Source organism: Salminus brasiliensis, chromosome 2 (assembly GCF_030463535.1).
Source record: "Salminus brasiliensis chromosome 2, fSalBra1.hap2, whole genome shotgun sequence".
Lineage (NCBI taxonomy): Eukaryota > Metazoa > Chordata > Actinopteri > Characiformes > Bryconidae > Salminus > Salminus brasiliensis.
In genome coordinates, this window is record NC_132879.1 from 34952481 (window position 1) to 34974474 (window position 21994).

General features: G+C 42.9%; 1 protein-coding gene across 9 annotated transcripts in view; it reads left to right on the forward strand.

Moving 5' to 3' along the window:
• Window positions 1-21994, forward strand: part of dennd5b (DENN/MADD domain containing 5B) — a 44403-nt gene that overhangs the window by 9036 nt on the left and 13373 nt on the right. For 6 of the 9 annotated variants that reach the window (XM_072672472.1, XM_072672466.1, XM_072672468.1 and 3 more), the window contains exons 2-8: window positions 6986-7045; window positions 8376-8485; window positions 11678-12398; window positions 14357-14544; window positions 18113-18694; window positions 19698-19929; window positions 21096-21246. In XM_072672472.1, coding sequence (XP_072528573.1) covers window positions 6986-7045; window positions 8376-8485; window positions 11678-12398; window positions 14357-14544; window positions 18113-18694; window positions 19698-19929; window positions 21096-21246 — 2044 coding nt within the window. The remainder of the gene's footprint in view (window positions 1-6985; window positions 7046-8375; window positions 8486-11677; window positions 12399-14356; window positions 14545-18112; window positions 18695-19697; window positions 19930-21095; window positions 21247-21994) is intronic. The other 3 variants (XM_072672470.1, XM_072672471.1, XM_072672475.1) reach the window with 1 other exon arrangement.

Consider the following 21994-nt stretch of genomic DNA (forward strand, 5'->3'; position numbering starts at 1 on the left):
CATGTAGGGCTCACATGGGTGGAACGTGGGCTTTGTGTGGGTTTCCCAATTGGGCCCCATTGTTACGGCTCACCTTAACCTAACATTGGTCACATCTAGACTCCGTATGCAGTGTACAGCCCAGATGGGGCCCATGTTTGACCATCCCTTGTTTAATCAATTTTACTTGTGGGCCAAAACATAAGGAACATAAGGACAAAACTTACAGGCCCATCATGGACATGTCAGCTGGGATGACGACTCAAAGTACCATTTAAATGCTTAAATAGTTCTTTACCTGGTTAAAAGGAAAACCTCTTGTAGATGTAGAACATGTATATATAAAAAAAAAAAAAAAACTGTACTTGGCACCAAAGCCATATTGGGGGCTATAATTTTATATATATTAAAAAATGTTGCTAAAAGTTCAGTTCTATGTAGAACGTTTTTAGAGTTAATAGTATACATGTTACAGCAGCCTTCTGTAAAGGAACTGTGTAAAATATTAGGAAAGAACAGGCCTGCAATAAATTGTGCAGGTGACAGGCTTGTGTAGTAAATATGAGATGTGTTCTGGGTCTCCGCCAACATTCATCTTATTATATTGGAGAATGTACTGTACATCGCCGATGATCCTTTGCCCAGTATTACCTTTGGAGATGTCCTCAAAGGCCCTTTAAAGAGAATCTTGACTTGTTTGGCTTGGACAGAACATTGGATGGGCAAAGCGAAAAGCTTCAGGCGAAGTGGATGAATAACAACTTTCAATATGATGTTTGTTTGTTTGTTTTGTGTTTTGGCTGTTTTATTTATTTATTTATTTATTTTGACTGTGATAATCTCTTACGAGCTCTTCCAGTACTCGTGAAATGGGCAAGGATTTAACCGTCATTTTATTTGACTGCTTTGGTTTGAGTTTGATTTGATTTGGTATCTCTTCTTTGGCCTTGTCTGTTTTTCTCTTGTTTACTTCAGCCTGCAGATCCTGTGCCGTTCCAGGTCGTGCTGGACTGAGAGGCGAGAGCAGTCGGGAGCAAGGCAGTTTTGGCCGTATAACTTATTTATGGTTAATGCTGTGTGAGATGACTGGTGGCAACAGAGTAATCAACATAAAAAAAATAATGCAGTGAATGCTGTTATGTCACCAACACAGTAAATCTTCTTACATAATGTCAGGCCATCTTTACAGCTCCCTTTACCCCCTCCCCTCTCCTCTAATAGATTAAAACCGAATACTCTTATTACACAGGACTGAGACTCTCCGGAGTGAGGTGTGTGCATAAACCAGATGAATGACACAGAGCGGATTAGTAATAGGACACTAAGTTAAAAGCACTTTATATAGTATTGGAAAGGGGCTATTTGGCTGTTTTGGTTAAATATGCTATTTAGAAACAATAATTAAAACAGCCTCTATAAAACCATCAATAAAAGGGTTTCCACTAATCTAAAGAACCTGTTAACTGACCCATCGTTACAGCCCACATTAATCACACATTGGTCCCATGTTTGAACCCCCTTCACTTGTTCTATGAATTGCATTTGTGGGTCAACGTAAGGAACCTTAGGACAAAACTTTCTGGTTTCCAGTTTGGCTACCTATACAGTCATGTACTACACTATAAAAAATATATGGTTTCGCTGTGTAATATCATGGCTGTTTTCATGGCTTCTGAAATGTCCAGTCTTAAAGTGTTCAGCCTGATGATAAACTTCTTATGGGGATTTATTTATTTTTATATTTATTTTGCATTATTTGCTATGTTGTGAAACATCACAAACAGCCAGGGTACAAAGGCTAAAGCTGCAATAGAAGGACAAGTGAATGACCGTCTGGGATATATGACAAAATTCCACCTGGCTACAAAACTGCAAATCATTGTAGTTGTAAAAGCCGGTCTCGCGGCGCAGGAAACTCTAGCAGATGAGTATTGGTCAAACATTATCACAATTAACTTTGGTCAAATATTTTTATCAAGTACATTTAAGGCATTTAGCAGACGCCCCTATCCAGAGCGACTTACAAAAGGCTTTGCTATTTACCCAAGAAAAACCTCAGCTAGTTTGAATAGGTCAAAATTCAAAGATACCCTTAAGCTTAGACATTACTAAACACAAGTCAATAAGGAGACCATAGTACTCTACTATTCACCCAAGTATTCTTGGAAGAGGTGGGTCTTCAGTCTGCGTTTGAAGGCCGCGAGCAACTCTGCTGTTCAGACACCCAGGGGAAGCTCGTTCCACCACTTTGGTGCAGGACAGAAAAAAAGCCTGGATGCTTGTCTTCCGTGGATTTTGAGGGATGGCGGGTCATGCCAAGCCATACTTGAAGCTCAGAGGGCTCTTGATACTGAACGGCTTTTGACCATTGCCATCAAGTACGGAGGGACTGGTCCGTTCTTGGCTTTGTAGGCCAGTGTCAAGGTTTTGAATCTAATGCGGGAAGCAGCTACAGGAAGCCTAAAGCAGCCAAATATCACCTAGCAGATTTGTTTAGCTATTTTTAGTAGCTGATGTTACCCTGTGAAATGCAGTGGTACACTGTACTGTACTGTTGTGCGCACATACACACCCACACTGATGTCTGCAGTTATACATAATCATGCAGAGTCTCAAGCGCATCTTATACTTTACACTTGCGTGGGAAAAGTATGAGAAAATACTTATTTCATGCTAAAAACATTAACCATCAACCAGATGCTGAATAACCCTCTGGGCAGCTTACAGAGCCGGGGTAAGAGCAGGAAGACCGATGATCAGACTCTCAGAAGCCTCTTTTATAAAGGTTACAGTAACTAAATCCATAAAGGATGTGGGTGATTTTTAACTGGGAGCTGATTAATAGCATGCTGTATCATTTACTTGTCTAAAGGCTTGACAATTACAGCATCCGATTTAGTGTGTTTTCCTCCCTTTAAAAAAAGGAAAGCAGCAATGACCTGGAGCAACTGATAAATCATGGTTGAGAGAAGTTCGGATAATTATTTAGCATTTACCTTTTTTTTTTTATTTTTTTTTTTATTTAAGTAAGCAGTTTACTTTTACATGTTTTATGCATGATGTTGTGCAAATAACAGCATATTGTGCATCCACGTTAACACACTCTCAATTTTAATGATTGCTTTTTTTAATCACCTGTTTGATCTGGACTCTGAAATAATGTGGACAGTCGTAGGAAGTTAGAAACCTGCTTGCCAAGAGTAATTTCTTTAGGAAGGAAAGCCATTTTAGATTAGCATCTTTGCATTCCTCTCTCTCCTCGTACTAACAGTGGAACTTCTAACAGAGGTGTAGTCGCTGGTGATGGAGAGCATATCTGTTGACAGCCAGTCTCTGGCTGAAGCACTGTGTGCTAGAAACTGAAACCAGCTGGGTGGATTTGAATAAGACACACACTGACCTTAAGCACACGTGGCTTAATTCTCCAGCAGAAGTTTCACTGTATGTGCAAAGCAGGTGTTTGCCCTTCAGAAGCAGGGGACCTTCATCATACCCTGAGGAGGATACATCTACAACTTACTTCTGCAGCCTGTATGCGAGGGAATGATTTCTAATAAATGAAATGCACCCCAAACTATTTTCTTTTTTCTTCTCTTAGTGGAAGTAAGGACACGACTACACATAAGTAGAAATTGGGCAGAAATGTGGCATGTTTGGGTTCGTTTCCTGTAGAGAGTTAAGTCCTTTTAACAGGCGATTCCAACTGGACATGCTTGAGCAGTTCTTGTATAGATGTATGGCCATCTTGGCAACACCGCCAGGCAGTTAATTCCAGTCACAGGAGACAAAGCTTGTAACAGGTTACTGTCAAACATATTTTATATTCCTGATAAAAACTGGACATGAGTAGTTTGTAGCATTTGGCTCAAAAATGCATGGAAAAACATATTTATTTATGCTTGTTCTCAATGTTATCGCTGACCCTCGAGACTGGTGGCCATCCTCCTCGTTTTATATCTGCTCAAAGCAAAGGGCCCTTGGTATACAGCCTAGATATGCAGCCTACAGTCGGAAAGATTTGAAGGACACTCCTGATGTATCTTTCCCCAGCCCTCTGTTGCCCACAGTTCTCTGCGCATCTACAACACGAAGGGGGAAAAAAATGAATTCCCATAATTATAATTAACATTTATAAGCACACAGGTTTCACAGCGCAATTTCAAAAGGCGTGATGTTTCCGGGGAGGTCACCACACCGCCTCTGTGTGACCAATGGGCTACTAAGGAGTCCTGCTCTACCTCGACTGCAGCCTAGGCTTTGGAACGCAGCTTGTGTATTAGCAGGCTGTGGTTGCCGAGCAACATAATGTTTAAAGATTATGCTGTGATGTAGGCAATGGTTTTGATGTCTGCGCAGTAGCTTTGAACGCAGCTCAGCCAATCAGGTTTCAGAACATGTTGTTGGTTGCTGGAACTCCCTTATGGTTATTGGCCATTATTTTAGTAGTGGCCATTGTTTACCTCGTACAGCCCAGATAAACCTCAAGCTGGTTTGTGTTGGGATTGGGCCTTCTTGCTAGTTTCATAAGAGTTGTTTTGTATAGGCTGAGCAAGGTGGTCAAAGGGCGCACATGTGTTTGAGACACACACATGTGCGTACACACTCACACACACACACACACACTTGTTCAGTCATGTCGACTTTGTTCTTTGAGTAAGCTCCAACTCATCAGGTAAGCCGTGTCTCTGATAAGACCACGCAAACACAGCCCTGCTGTCAGGAACACTGATTTGGCCATGGAAATCATTGCAAATGCACTCTTACCCCAGGCACACTGCTGTCTAGGGAGGCTTTGAGCTCAGTAAGCTGATTATTAATATTCTCTTACTTAATTCCTACATTTGCAGGCGATCCAGATGCAGCGTCATGCTGTAGGCCTCTGCGTAGGTCAGATCGAACGAGCCACACAGGCATCTTAGCAGATGCAGCGCATCAGCACGGCTCTATAAAAAGCCTGCATCGCTGATTAGCGAGTTAGTTCGCATGAATGTGAAGTATGTAATGAATTTTAATGCAATATGGTAATCGGGATGTTTGGACCGATTACTATCCAGCCCGCTGCTTTATGGCTGCGCCGCGTACATTCAGAACAGCTTGCGTTTAAAGATTGGTGGAAAGACGCCAGTTTCTTAGGGGGTGCGGAGGCTCGGCATTGATTGGTGGCTGGGAACACATCCCCATGGCCACAGGTATCTACACTCTGAGCCATACATTTGCATAAGGAAGTCATGAGTAAGAGAGGTGTGCGATTGTGGTCGACTTGTGTGGACACGTGATGTTTTGCCCATCAGTGTACTGAGACAAATGTGCACACGCAAACTGTGCTATCTGGCAAAGGCATGTGTGTGTTATATAAAATGGTCAAAGGCCACCCAAAAGACGTTGTGCGGCATTTCCTAGAGGCCTACAATACTACAGTAAAGACAAGTGGCAGCGCTGTAAACTACTGTTTCCTCTTCATCATGTCCAAATGACACTGGACGTGTTTTGCAGGACCCACACGGTCACTACCCGACATGTGCTGAGCTTGGTGCAAACTGATCAGGGGGTGCGGATCGGTTAGCCAGTAACGCCACAAAACGATAAAGCGCTAAGGCATTTGAATAGGGCAGTCGTGTATGGTTAGACAGCAGGGTGGTTCAGTGTAGCTAGCTAGCCAGCCAGCCAGCCAGACACGTGCTCCATTAACTGCTCTAGCTATATTTAATATATGATAGAAGTTAAGTCGAAAAGCCCAGGATGTCTCAACCCTGGTTGATGCCGCTGGCCCTCGATTTGAGGCGGATAAACAAACAGTCAAAGCAGGCTACCCAAAGTCTCACACTTGCTCCCATATGTACGTTGGATAAATATGCTAAAAATAAGTAAATATGATAACTTGGCTCTAACATTGTCTTGCTAGCCAGCAAAGAGCAGGGAGGTCGAGTGCTGCGTCCATACTGCGTCCATTGGCCAATTTGCACTGTTGGGGTGTGTGAAACGGGTAGCGGCATGTATGCCCCCACGGTTTCCAGCGGTACTGCTCCATCCCATCCATATCCGTAAGCTTTCAGAGAAGGTGACCAAATATGATGTGTATACAATGAATGTGTCCTTTTTTTATTTTATTTATTTATTTATTTTTTTTAAAAGAGGCTGCAAATGTGGTCATTACATTTTGTAAACACTACAGTCCAAACTAGTGGTTGTGGTGGTGGTGATGATTGTGGGGGTGGTTTTACTGATGATGACGATGTTTTTAAAAACTGTCCAAATTACAGTATCTGCTGTGCTTCCAGGTACGTCCAGAAAGTGCTTCCTCTATGTTTCCTCAGCAATGACTCTTACACACACACACACACGCATGCAGTGTGAGTCACGGTCTAATTACAGTCTGTTGGTCTAAAGCCGACTGGCAGCGTATGAGGCTGGCTTTAATAGTACACATGCTTCACTTGTGTATACTTTAGTCGTGGGTTTGGTCTGTTTTGTCTACTGCGTAAAATTAGCCGAACCATCTTGGTCAGTTAGCAGCAGACACGAGACCAGGTTTCCTAGCATCCTTTACTTGTCTTTTGCATCCTAGCAAAAGACTAGTTAAGATGCAGTCAGATACAGTTGTTTCTTAACCCCTATTTTTAATGTTTATTTCCGGGGAATCGGATCCAAAGCCACCCTGCTATTATTCCCAGTTGTTTTCCGTGGGGCACTGGGTGTGAAGGCAAAGCTACAGTTGCAGAAATAACAACTCTGTTAAGCATTCATTACATTCCTCATTAACATTCCCCCTCAAACAGGCTCATCATCCCGCTCCGCCCACATTAACCTGCCTCTCATCAGCTAAAGCTCACTGTGTGGCCGTGACCTTGCTGTTTGCACTCAGTCTTGCCCGTGTTAATCCAGTTTGTTTGCTTCTCCATCTTTGTCTTGTTTTGGTTTGACATTTGCATTTTTTTTTGTTTTGTCTGTCTGTCTGTCTGTGTCTGTGTGTGCGTGTGTCTGTGTGTTTGTGCTCGTGCCATCTCAGCTTTGTACCAATGGCTAGAGGCAGACCGGCAGGGCAGGGAGCCGGAGGCCGTGGCTGCAGGTAAACATCATTAAACATGGTTCTGATCAGCAGCATTGCTAACCCTTACTGACTGTTCTGCTTTCTTTCTCCCCTCCACCACCCTCACACTCACCCCCACCCCCATCGTCACATTATTATTCCTCCCTCTCTCACTCCAGTGCCTTCCCTTCCTTTCCTTTTTTTTATTTTTTATAATTCCTCCTCATCGTTAGAGTTAAACCCCTCTGCGTCTGTCCCCCCCCCCCCCCCAGGTTAGTCTCTGTAGGGCTGCTGTGCTGAAATGTGGGTCATTCTTCCCCAAGCTTGTTATTGTAAATGGCCCTGCTCTCCTCAGTGCTGCTGCTGCCTCCAACCCTCCTCTTCCTCCTCTTCTGTAGGTCCCCTTTTTTTAAGCTGGACTTTTTTACTTTATGTTTCAGTTTCCCTCTCTGTCTGTCTGTCTGTCAGTCTGTCTCGCTTTCTCTTTCTGTTGCTCGCTTTATGTATTGCGCTCTCTGTCTCTCTCTCTCTCTCTCTCTCTCTCTCTCTCTCTCTCTCTCTCTCTCTCTCTCTCTCTCTCTCTCTCTCTCGTTGTGTATTACTGTCTCTCGGGCTGTCTCGGTCTCTCGCCTGCTGTTATATACAGTGCTCACAATGTAATAAAGAAGCGTAGCTCTGCTGTTACTCTCTAAACACTGCTCTCATTCTGCCACATCACAGCCCTGTCACATGACCAGTCAGTGTCACCACTGCCCCCAGTCCAGTTTATCTGTCTGTCTGCCCTCCTTTGTTGCATACCTGTTTTTTTTTTTTGGCGCCCACCTTTTCACTTTGGCCCAGCGCTAACCTCCTTCTTATCCTCTAATCTGTGCTGCTGTGTGCCCTGTGGCTGTCTTGCTAACCCTGTAGCCTATGTGCTAATCCCCCCTTTTATCCCTCACCTGTGTGTGTGTGTGTGTCTGTACAGAGATTTCAGTGGGATGTAACAATAGCAGTGCGTTGTAGACTCCAGCTTTAATTTTCACCCACGTCAGATGAATGAATGAATGACTGGGTGAAGGAGTTCATGGAGACTTTCATATCATTGAAGAGTTTCTTCTTGTTGCTAAACCACTTTACTTGTTTACAGTATTTACACTATTTTTCTAGGCTCCTGAGCTAACTGAAATACGCTAGTAAGCTTAGTGTATCATGAGGTTCCAGTAATGGTGGTTCTTCCTCTGATTTGGGATTTTGTGTGTTTTGTACTGTTGACGAGTTGTCCTTTTTCTTCAGCCTTAAGCAGTTTAACTTTTCATGTGCAGGAACAATAAAGCATGTGTCTTTTCACCTTTCCACCACTCTCTCACATGCCATTTCTTTCCTCTAGGCGAAAACTTTGACCAGAGTCCTCTTAAAAGAACCTTCAAGTCCAAGGTGCTGGCCCACTACCCACAGAACATCGAATGTAACCCTTTCGACCAGGATGCTGTTAACATGGTGGGTAAACACCACATATCCCACACCATATGACCTCATCTGAAGGCATGCTAGCATACACTTTTAATAGCGACACTGATTGGATGTATGCAGACCAGCCATAACATTAAAAACTACTGATGTGACATGAATAACATTGATTATCTTCATCTACAGTGGCACCTGTGAAGGAATGGGAGTTATTGGGCAGCAAGTTCTTGAAGTTGTTGGGCAAGCAAAAGATTCTGAGCGACTTTGACGAGGGCCAAACTGTGATAGCTAGACGACTGGGTCGTAGCATCTCTAAAACATTAGACAGGTCTTGAGGGGTGTTGCTGGAATGCAGTGGTCGGTACCTACCGAGCTTCTGGCGGTGTCTTGTGGAGTCCATGCCTTGATGGGTTCCTATGTCTTAATATGTTAGACAAAGATTTTTTTATGTGTTCATGCTATGCTGTTGGATGGTGTTTACGTAGCCCTGTCACACCATTGAAAGCCTATGGCCATAGCCCCAAGGATGAAGTAGATGGATCTGCCTAATGTACTGCACTTTAGCTCCAGTATAATGTGTAAGTACAGTAAAGCGCTGTGGGCTATGGAGTCTGTAGAGCAGAATAATGGAAGAAAAGACCTTTGGTCTAGACAGAGCAGTTAAAGCGCAGCATGCAAGATTCTGAACCCTGTTCATCTAGCATTCAGGATTAGGACATGTGCAGTTGGAGAGTTAGCGAGGCAGCCTGAATAACAGACAGGGCTAAATCCTCCAAATCTAATGCTTTTTCCTCTATCGGGTGGCTTCTGTGATTCCTCCAGCTACAGATGTCTCTGTTGCATTTGTAATCTTTCTGTATTCACGGGGGGAAAGTGGAGGACAACCAGAATGTACCCAGGCCCACAGGCGCGACAGCTTTTGAGAAATTGAGTTAAACCTCTGCTGAGGTAGATAAGACCGCAGCAGCACTCAAGACTGAACGTGTCTTATTTGTTCACGTAGCGCCCCCAGCTTCATTACTCATGCCGGTGAGCCGCCCTTTACATCTGCATGGATTTGCCTGGACGTGCATGTCAGACCTTTCCCTCTCGCTCTCACGCTCACACAAAGGGCTGGCCGTGAAGTGTGTCGAGGGGTAGTGTTACTGTCCATGGGCATCGAGAAGTAACCGGACTCCCTGACCCATCAATCCCATGCTGCAAGGTCATTTTTTTCCGATAGGAAACGTAAACAGATGCTTGCCGCTGCCGATGGAGCCATCAATTATTCACCATGGCTCTGTGCTTGTGTCGGCATGGAAACGGGCCATTGTGCAAAAAAAAAAAAAAAAAAAAAAATGTTCTGGAAAAAAGAAACACCTGAGCTGGCTCTTCTATCCGGCAGTGATGTCATCACGAGTCCTCGTCGCACCAGCAGAGAATGCCTTTTTTAGGCTTTTCAGGCTCAAACTAGGCTTTTCTTAATAACCGTGTGTACGAGTTAGAGTTCTGCCATTTCATAGTGAGGTCCAAAACTATAGCAGAAGATCCAGTGCAGTTCTACTTGAAGTACACCCTGTATCTCCATTTTTATTTATTTATTTATTTATTTTTTAAATTTTGCAGTTTTTTGCTTTTTAATATAATTGGATTCTTGCAGTTGTTCTTTACATAGTGTCAAAATGAACCAATAGAAATGCTCTGAAAGCCCGAACTTTTTTGTTAGCCCCGAAGATTGACCGACTTTTATTATCACATGCTTTATGTGCAGGTGTTTGATACAAAGGAAACGTCCCAGACATATGTGAAGTCATACCAAAGGCCAGTTATGTATTAAAAAAAAAAAAATCATATCATGTATAGTGTGACTTTAGTGTGCAGAACAAACACATCCAGCACAGCAGAGAGGTATGTGGGTCTGAGGCTCCTGTAAAGAGTGGCCTGGGGATCTGTAGAGTATGTGCACGTCACCTCCAGTATTTTGTTTTGGCCCCAGCCCAGTGCTGATGCCATCAATTTCAATATGAAATATGATGTATTGTTATTGTGATAAACTACTTCACATTGCTCTTTTCTGACCATCGTGTGGATTTATTCAGCTCTTCTTGAACACTGACCAACTGCAAGTTTCATTACAACCTGTAATTACTGTTACTCCAGTGCAATATGTGTGCGTGTGTGTTTGAAGGAAAAAGCATTTGTACAAGAACCGTAAATACCTTGACACTATGACCATCTCCCATCCCTGCCTCTAGTACAAACCAGTGCAGAGATCAGTGATTTTGAGGAGCATTTTTGAACACTGTGCACACTCCATGTACTCATACATGCACAATTGCACCCATGCAGTGTAATCTGCTGGAGCTGGAGGGGGAGGATGTAATCGTTGTGCCCTCTCTCGCGCGTGTGGTCACGCTCCACTGAGGACACCGTAAAGCTCTCCACATAATGCCTTCCATATTTCTATTCTGTCTTAATCTCTCTCTCTCTCTCTCTCTCTCTCTCTCTCTCTCTCTCTCTCTCTCTCTCTCTCTCTCTCTCTCTCCTTTCTTTCTTTCTTTTTCTTTCTTTTTTTCTTTCTCTTTTTTTCTTCTTTCTCTCCACCATCATATTCTATCCTCCCTTTCATTGGTATTCTTTTTCTCACCCCATTCTCACGTCCTTTTAATAAATTCTTTTTCTCTCTCTTTCTCCTTTCCTTCCTCCTTTTTTTTTATTTATTTGCAGCCTTATAACCCATTAATAATCCTAATTGCTTAATCTGGATAAGCTAGTCCAGGGAGGCCATTCCGAATACAACTTTTCTCAGTCTGAGCGTTCAGTATATGAAGAAAAGCAATGTAAACACCTGCATCCGATTACATTCCCAATTGGAAAGTTTATGCACATTCAACAAGTCGTGTAAAATCATGTATAATTTATGTATGTATTTATTTATTTATTTTTTGCTTCCACTCAAAATCTCTGAATTCCTTCAGTATGAATCTCTCCCACCAGCCTTTACTGTACACCTTCATCCAGAGGTTTCATGTCATCTGTGGTGGGACAGTAAATGAAGTAAATGAAGTGCGTTATTCTGAGTCCGCCATCTTTTGAATCCTCTTACTCTGGATTTTAAATGAGTGATAATGAAATCATACGGATTTATAATTAGGCTCAGAATCTATGGGATTTACCAGTATATTAACCATTTTATGAATCATGACATTTCTCTCTCTCTTTGTCGCCTCCCCTCCTCCCCAGCTCTGCATGCCGAAAGGCCTGTCGTTCCGCACGCAGAGAGACAGCCTGGCCCCGCGCTTCCACTCGTTCCTTATCACGCGAGAGGATGGCTCTCGCACCTACGGCTTCGTCCACACCTTTTACGAAGAGGTGACCAGCGCTCAGATCCGCTCCGCCATGCAAACTCTGCACCAGATGCACCATGCCGAACAGCACACCTCTCCTCACACCTGCCCTTCATCCTCCTCCTCCTCCTCTTCATCTTCCTCTTCCTCCTCCAGTATGGACTCTCTGGCCAGCAGCTCTGACGAGACGGAGTCTCCCTCCTCTCAGACAGGGGGTCGAGGGGGCTGCGGCTGCTCAGGTTCAAGTTATGATGCAGAACGGGACACTCTGTATGTCTCTAAAGCAATCTGCCTCATCGCACCCATGCCCTTTATGCACGCGTGCAGGCGCTTTCTGTCCCAGCTGCACAGGGCGGTGGTCTCACAGCAGCCACCCCCACTGCCCCTGGAGAGTTACGTCCATAACGTGCTGTACGAGGTCCCGCTGCCGCCGCCCGGCCGCTCCCTCAAGTTCCACGGCGTGTACGAGCCCATCCTGTGCCAGCGACCAGGGCCAAGTGAGCTGCCGCTGGCCGACTTCCCACTGGGGGAGGCCTTCCAGCTGCTGGGCGTGGAGAACCTGGTGCAGGTCTTCACCTGCGTCCTGCTGGAGATGCAGGTCCTGCTCTACTCACAGGGTGAGACAGCGGACTTAATTTTCTTTACAATCTCTGTGTAAACTGAAATTGGCCACAGTTAAGCAATTTTGTCCCCACTTAAAGACTAATACAGACCACATTTCAATACCTTGGATGTCCTCTTGGATGACAACCCACATATAGTAGTACTGAACAGTGCGTAGTAATGAAATTGTAGTTTGAAAATTGTCACGCCTCTAAGGAGTCCTTTGGTTCATCTTCTAGATTGGACTGAGGTTTGCCATAGACTTGAAAAACCCAAGGTGTCCGTGCCATGCGCAATAAAAGTAAATGCCTCCGTGAGCCTGCAGTTTGTAAAAAATGACAGACATGCCACATTCGGACCTGACTAAAAAGGGAAAAGCTATTACAAAAAAATGGTCTATTTCTTTCCACACTGACCTTAAAGTCTGCTCTAGCATCTGTAATTTCACTATAATAAACAAATTGGGGCTGCTTAACACTTGAGCCCCAATTTGTTTATTATGGGGACGCCTGTAATAAAAACTTTACACGCCTCTTCAGTGGTAATACCCTCACATCCAGACAGCAGTAAAATCACCACAGGATCGGATCACATGATCGGATTCGCAACAATGTGTCTGAATGGCCGAGGAAACACTGGCTGTTATTTCAGTTTGGAATGGAACGATTAAATTGGGTTTTTAATTGGGTGTTTAATGTGTGCCAGAGGATCTCTGATACATACCATCAGACATTTACTGCAGTGCCTAACTATGCTGTATTTATTTATTTTATTTTTAATTGAAAATTTCCTCCACCAAACTTGAGACAACATCGGCCTGGGAACAGGGATGTGCATCCGAATGGGACAAAAATTCAGAGCAACGCTGAGTTCAGTGAAAGAAAATTACCCAGGTCCCCATGTATATTTAGTACTGTATGAATGAGAGCCGAGTAATGAATCGCATTAACATTCTCTTAATGACTATGTGGTTACATAATTGCGCTTAAACGTCAGTGCAAAACAAAAACAACTCTAGATTTCTGGGAGTTAATTGGTCCCTCTTCCCACGACACTTGCGTACTGCACACAGTAAAGGATTAAAGGATCATGAGAGGAAGTCTGTTGTTAAAGCAGTATTTCACACACTGTCCACAAAAGCCGTTATATGGCTCCTAAGCGTGGCGACAGATTGGAGGAATTTGAAATTTAGTAAACATTCCCCCTTCAGGCACTGGTGCAATATCCTGTCCTCCAATGACCTCACAGACAGAAAAACATAGGAATTGGGACCATCTTTTCATCGCTTAGCTGAATCAGCGAGCCTAGCATGTTCATCGGCCCTTGCGCTCTCATTGCCGTCCTTTGATCACTTCGGGACGAGTCAAACCCCACTAAAGTCGACTCTGATATTCTCGCCTCCAACCCCGTCTCTGCAGTGGCTTTGATGTTGAGTGGGAGGAAGTGTAAAGAGTGGAGAAGAGCTAATGAATATTCCATTGCAACGCAGTGCGTCTTCAGCTCTGTGAAAGCTGAGCCAATACGGATGCTAATGAGGTCTTCAGGGCTGCTTTTAAAAGCTCTGTGCTGGATCTGTACACCGATGACTTCATTTTAATAAATGTACGTGTCCTCACATAGCTGTATTATGAATTAATTTTCAGTGTGTGTGTGAGAAATGTTTTGATGTATGTTGTCCATTTTTCATGTTATTTATTTATTAACAAAATAAACAGATCAGCCCCAACACAGCTTTATGAACCCTTTAAGATCTGAGGTACTGTGGTGATCTTACTGGTGTTAGATCAGTGGCCTTTACGAGTGAAGCCTCGAAAACGTATAAATGAATCAATTATTCTGTTTATTTTTCTAATATACACATACATTCTAATGTACACATGGGTAGTGAAGTTTAGAGTCATAGAATAACCATGAAGCCTTGAGACATTGCTGTGTTGTTAACTGTGGTCTTTCCCTTGTCCTGTGCATGTAGACTACCAGAGGCTGATGGTGGTGGCCGAGGGGATCACCACGCTGCTCTTTCCGTTCCAGTGGCAACACGTATACGTGCCCATCCTGCCTGCTTCTCTGTTGCATTTCCTGGACGCCCCTGTGCCCTATCTCATGGGCCTACAGTCGAAAGAGGGCACGGACCGCTCCAAACTGGAACTGCCACAAGAGGTAATTGCGCAGGCTTTATCCAAATATTTGTGGACACTCCTAGTTGATGCCTTCAGCTTTATTTTTTCAATACTAGTACTGCCAATAGAATAGGACTCTCTGGTGCCTAGAGAAACTTTAAACACCAAGCCGGCCCTTGGAGGGTTTCTCATGTTTTATATTTATTTATTTATTTATTTATTTTTATTGGCCAAACTGTCACTTTAAACCCACACACCTCCAGTCTGCTACTCCTTGTCCTTGTCTCGGGGCCGAGGGCTGTCTGGAGACACTAGCACTGTCCTTCACATCTCTGTGCTGATGCTCTACCCTCACCTCTAATTGCTTTGTTGCATTGCTTTGCAGTGTTTTACAGTTATTTATTTATAGCCTGTCTAGGATCCACGAGAATCCCGAGAGGCTTTTCCCACTTCCTCTCCCCTAAATCCCATTCTCCATGCCTCCACCCCTTTTGTCTGTGTTCCCCTAGTTGGAGGCACTCTCCGGGCTGAGATGGTGGGAAAACGAGTACACTGCTTCAGGATTTAATTCTGCTGCTGTGTATTTGTGTGCCAAAAAGTGTGGAAGCTGTGATTTTGGCTACTGAAATTTTTTAACTCCACAGTAAGTGGCTTGAGAGTTTAAAAGCACACCCTCCGATCTATTGACCATGCTGTCCCCTGTGAAGACATGCCTGGAATCCCAAGAGAAACCCGCTCCTGTCCTGACTGTCCTTGCTTTGGTTCTTTGTAAGACTCCTGTTCCATTGTTTTAGCTCGTACGTCAGGGGGTACGTGATGGGAAAGCATAAGCGTCCATCATCAAAATATCGCTGTGAAGGTTGTGTGTTAGAGACGAGACATTAAACATTTGACCTGAATAAGGTCCGTTGCTCTGTTCCGCGTTCAACATCAAGACTTCTTGAATTATTTTTTTGCATAACACCCCATTTGCAGGACATGCTTTTATAACGTAGCTGGAATAAAAAAAACAACTATATTTTTCACTGTTTACCGTAATAATAATCTGGCATTTAAACTGATGATGTAAAATCTGTTTAACATTGAGTACCATTGAAGGTGAAGGTATCTTCCTTATCCTTTAAAGCTACAGTTTTTATGCCCCAGGGGGAATCCTGAGCCATGCACTTTGCCGTCAGCGGCCAGAGTCAGAGAGAGCACAATTGGCCATTCTTTCTGCTGCCAGGTAGATGCCGCTCTCTCCCCTCATCGCTGTAAAAGTGATGTTTGCCAGCTGATTGCGATGAAGCTGGAGACCCTCATAATGAATGATGAAGATCATTGTTTGAACATAAAGATGCATAGATGTTATAAAAGGACCTCAGGAAATAAATTATGACACAATTGTAAGATATTGGCCCTTTATTAGGAATGCAATGACTAAACTGATCGGATTATGTTACATGTGAAGTGCCTTTGGTGGAATGTAACCCTAGATATCTAATGAGCTTGACAGATTTTATTTGTTTTATTTTTATTTATTATTATCTAGAAGAGACAGTAGTTTAACCGTTGATCTAAACAGTCAGTTACAAAAAACATTTATAATCCAAGATTACATGCAGAGATGAAGGAAACTAGCTGTTATTGCCCTGTTGTGTGTGTGTGTGTTTTTTTTTTTTTGTTTTTGTTTTTTTGGGTAGTTGGAGGAGGATTCTAGTCTAAGCACCTAGTAAAATATCTTTTATTTACAAACACTGACAAGATTATATTGAATATCTGCACATAGGCTGCAATTGCGTGCTTGTTTTGCTGAGCTTCTGGTGCGGAATCATGAAGTTAAATGTAAGAATTGCTTTAAGGTGCGCATGCCATGGAGGATCTTGCAGGCTTAAGGCTTTGCACTTACACGTGAACGGAGATGCTCACTCGCGGTCACGTCGCAGTCATGTCAGCATATCCGTCTCTCCGGCTGTCGGCAGCACTAAGGGCAGGATGGACAGTGCTGCCTCTTCGCTTGAGTGATTTATTTATACAGCATAAGAATAAGGACACTCACCACACACTTGAGTGCATGTGTCTGTGTGGAGCGGGACAGGCTGAGTGAACCGTGTGAGCAGAAACTCCTGGCGGGCTTTTTTTTTTTTTTTTTTTTTTTTTTGTCCAGTGTTCGTTCCATTAGCAGTTCTGTCTCAGGGCAGCTGATGTTCTCTCTTTTCAGCCCACTTGCATGAAGCAGTGTGCGGCCTTATTTATTTATTTATTTATTGCTGTACTGGATTCTAAGCTAACTTGAGTCTTTACACACTCTATGGAAACACATACATCACAATCGATCTTGGATTTTGTCCCTTTTTGGATTTTGTCCCTTAATACCATGCTAAGACCATTACATTTGATTAGGTGGTTTTGACTGGGATTTACATTTTTTGCTATTTGACTCCCTGCCCATAATGCTGTTTACAGTCTGGTCCTTAAGTACTTAGACAGTGAAAGACATTTTTTGTACTATTTATTTATTTATTATTTATTATTTTGGCCTTAGTACACCACCTCAATGGTCTTGAATGAACCAATTACAGTGAGATTGAAATGCAGAAGTGCAGCTTTAATTCAATATATTTTTTAATACTTTGATGCAGACAATCATTTGCCGTCACTGACTGCAAACCCACGGACTAGACAAAATGCTAAGTTTCTTCCCTTGAGATGCTTTGGCTTCAGGCTATACTGCAGCCCCCTTCAGTTACTGCTTGCTTGTGGTCTTCAGTAAATGAAACACATGCTTGGTTGAGTTGAGGTCAGTTGACGGACTTTGCCATTTTAAAAACTTTTTCTTAAGGCAATGAAATGGAAAATTACTTTTGCATTATGTTCTGGATCATTATCCATCTGTACTGTGAAGCACCATCCCATCTGTTTTGCAGCAGTTGACTAAATAAAAGCAGAAAGTATAGCTCTCTATACATGTCATCAATCCTACTGCCTTCTGTCAACAGTAATATTATCAGTTAACACCAGTGACCCAGTTCTGTTGGCAGCTGTACATGCTCATACCATAACGGTGCCTCCACCAGGTTTGACAGATGATGTTATACTTCGGATCGTGAATATTCTTTCCTTTCCATAGTGAGGCTAATCTTTTGTCAAGTCAGCCATTTGCTTAATGTCGTCAACACTTAAGGAAGGCCTGGAGTTGATTTTAAGTTCTCATGAAATAATCAGGAAACAGGCCACGCCTGACTCTGCTTACACTTTATGTCCAAATATTTGTGGACACCCCTTCTAGTGAATGCATTCAACCACATGCAATTGTTGCTGATACAGATGTGAGGGGGGTTTATCATCCAACATACTGACTTAACTAATGCTCTAGTCACTGAATGCAATCAAATTCGCCCAGTAATGTTAAAACATATGATAGAAAGCCTTCAGTAGAGACAGTTACTCCAACCAAAGCAGGATAAAATTTTAAGGGCAGTGTGATAATTTGGGCATTTAGAATAATCCTAATTACTTGGCTTTAGCTTCTATTACTTGTTGCCTACATAAGCCAAACTCTAAGTGTACGTGTTTGTTTGTTTTTTGAATTGCTAAAATGACATTTTATGGTTCTTCTTTGTTGCCAGGCGAATCTGTGCTTCGTTGACATCGACAACCACTGTATTGAGCTGCCAGAGGATTTTCCCCAGTTCCCCAACAAGGCAGAGTTTATTCAGGAGCTGAGCGAGGTGCTGCTGCATTACGGCCTGTCTCCAGAGGGGGGCGTCACCCCTCCCCCTCCTACCACCACCACCACCACTCAGACATGTGTGACGGGCACAGGGTTAAAGAGCACAGCCCTCAGAGAGTTAGTAGATGATGGGAGAAACGGGAACCTGCCCGGTGAAGCATTGGATGTCCTGGAGCTCTTGCAGGGGAACCCGACTCTAGAGCGCCTTCAGGCTCTGGCCAAACGCACAGGGGTCAAGGTGGCCCGTCTGGAATCATTAGTGGCAGGGCAGAAGGCTTTAGGGGAGGACAACATGGGAGGAAGGACTGGCGCTGAGGAAGAGGAGCTGAGAAACGCGAAGCTAAACGTGCAGCTTAGAGAGGTGTTTGCTGCGCGCTTTGCTACGATGTTCACAGACTATGAGGCCTTCGTCATCCAGAGCTCGCCGGACTTGGAGTCCTGGCTCACCAACCGCGAGCAAATGCACAACTTCGACAAGGTAACTGATGCATGGATGGAATGCTGCGCTTTACTGAAATGCATCATTTATAAGACTTCATAACATCTACATAAGCTTTTCATGACAACTGACTGAATCAGGCTTATTTCCTTCATTTCAAAGACTGCATACATGTCATGTCATGTACGCCATAGCCACGTTTGTGATGGATGTTTTACTCCTCATGGACATGAATGTCATGGCAATATTGGTTCTTCTAATTTTGGGTTAGAATGGGTGTACAGCATACATCTTTCAAAATTATGCATACAGGGTCAAATAACCCCTTAGAAAATTAATTCAGTGGTGCTGAAAGTTCTAAAATGTCTTTTAAACTTCCTGTTGGTGGTCATGATTGACTACAGCTTTTAGCTTCTCTGTGGCCACGTTAAAGGGTTTGGCTCCAAGATCATTTGCTCCATAATCAACACCTTCAACAACTGTTAATCTGTGGTAGAATCATGCTTTAGGGGGTACAGTGCACAGAGTGGATCAGCTAGATGGTTGAAACTTGGACACTATTGGACACGCATTAAAGGTGGTTGTGGAATGGAAATCTCATCAGTTATATTATGCTTACAGTTGTTTGAATCTTCATATACTTCTATTACTCTTCAGTTATATTATGCTTAGGAAAAAAATGATATCATATATATCTCATTTTTTCCTATTTAAGATTTGAACAACTGTAAGGATAATAGGATAATTTAACTGATGAGTAATAGAAGCATATGTACGCTACTTATGTTTAAGATATGCATATCATGTATATCATATCATTACAACTGCTTTTGTGCTTTTTGATGTTGCTGTATGGCATACTATGGGGTATAAGCTCCCATTACCGGCTGTCTACATGAACCTCATGGCACCAGTGCAAACCTCCAGACACCAAAAGCTTGATCAACCATATTTTCCATCATATTTAGATGAAAAAACAGGGTGTGTTTGTGTGCACGCATTTGTTTTATTTTATTCCTTAACCTCCACGTCCTTTCTTCAGGCATCCTTCCTTTCAGACCAGCCAGAGCCCTTCCTGCCTTTCCTGTCTCGCTTCATTGAGACTCAGATGTTTGCCACCTTTATCGACAATAAGATCATGTCTCAGTGGGAGGAAAAGGAGCCCCTCCTGCGCGTGTTTGACGGCCGCATTGAGAAGGCCCGTCTGTACAACGTGCGGGCGCCCAGTCTACGCTCCTCTGTCTATCAGAAATGCACTTTCCGCAAAGAGTCCGGTGAGCATCTACCTGGATCCCTGTGTTCACTAAATAATAGTAGTTTTAGTTAGCTAATTAAGCTGTACCACAGTTGCCACACAAACTCCTGAAGCCCTGCTCTGTCTTGGTTACTGTAGCTAAAATATATATTTATTTTTTTCTGCATTGGCAATTCGATCACAAAGCGTGCCAGAATTGAAGGCAGAGGGGCGAGGAGTTGGAGGAGAGTCGAAGAGGGATGAATAGAGCAGAGCGGAATAAAAGGACTGAACAGAATGTCCTTATGAGTCATACAAATGAAGAGCTTTGAAATTCTGCCAGTCGCTCCATAGAGAAGCGCTGGAGACTGGCATTGCACTGTCATCACTGTGGACCAATAGCGCCTGTGCGTGTTAAGCACTGCTCAGTCTGAAGGGTACTGCTGTGCGTTTTGAGCAGCTACTTCATCCCCATAGTTACACACTTACACAACAAGTGTTGTGTTCAGATTGCGCTGCCCTCTGAACCGTGCCTTCCAACACATGCAGATGCGATTTCGGTCCAGATTAGAATATACTAGGATATTAAGTTCATACTTGCAAGACCCAGCTGTAGAGTATTGCATTAGAGGCCTTTATTTATCGTTGTGTTTCAGCTACATGGTCAACAAGCCAACAATGGAGGCGTACATGAAACAATATGAGTAAAACTAATAAAGAAAATATGGATAGCCTTTAAAATGGTGTAGTTTGTATCTTGCGATATAATGCTGTGTTTTTGAGAATTGCTACAGAATTAAACAGCATCATTTTTTTTTTTTTTTTTTTTTTTTTAATGAATAATTTACATGTATAGATTAGTGTAGGACAGTGGTTCATTTTGTGTTGTCTAAACTCCGACCACTAGATACCAACAGATACCTCTGTTCTGATTGTATAAAAAGTAAATGTTTCTTTTATTCACATTTTATGAAATAGTGCATTAGTTTTTCATTTTATGGCAGTTATCCCAAATTCACAGTATCGAGAAATATCATATGATCTATTTTATCATAAGCCCTGTATCGTTTTGTCAGATTCTTGCCCAAACCCAGCCCAAGTTAATCGAAATCTTGGAATTTGAGAGATGCTACAGAGCCTAATTAGACTTATCCTTTTTATTAAATTTTTTTATTTATTTCTTCTCTCTCTCTTTCCCCTCTTCAGCTCAGGCCATTGAGCAGAGGCTCATGAAGATCGACCACACAGCCATTCATCCCCACTTGCTGGACATGAAGATTGGCCAGGGCAAGTACCAGCAGGGCTTCTTCCCCAAGCTGCAGGCCGACGTGCTAGCCTCAGGGCCGACGAACAATAAGTGAGTATTCGGACAAAGACACATTGTCGCATTGAGGGCAAGAGAGCGGAGGGTGAGAGCATGCTCAGCAGTGACTCTCTCATCTGCCTCTCTTCTTTCGCCCAGTCTGCCCACGCTGTTTGTTTAACCTGTTTCTCTGCAGTAGGTGGTAATTGAAATTTGATGATTAGCAGACAGGGTGCCAGACCCAATGTTGACGACCAGAGTGGTGAGACCAATGACGGTGGTAATAAAGTGTCTGTTGAAAACAACTGGCTTACCCCATTTTCCGTATTTAAAGAGGAATACCAAGTAAGAACATGCTCTCATTTAGAGCAAGGCTCTACTTTTTGCTAATCTTAGAACAACCCAGTTAGAAGCAGACCGCATGCAAGGCAGCATATTTTCAGTGTCACATTTTTAGATATCTCTTTTAATTTTGAGTTTGATTTCGGTGTACGTGTGCAGATATTTTTCAGCTGGTAACAATGTATTGTTATATTGAATGAATGAATTAATTAATTAATAAATATCTGAACCAGTGTAGGTTGCAGAAAATGATAACTTGACAAGGGAAATATTGCTAAGCAAGGTTTTTAGAACATGTAGTATAAATATTTAAGTAGTCACAGTTACTGTTTTGAGATTATTGTAGTAATTATGTAAAATTCTTATTCAAAATTTCTTACTTGTTTTAAATGACTTTATTCTATGTGGCAGGTCATTTTGCTTAATTGACAAAATACTTTGCTTTTGTCAAGAAGTAATG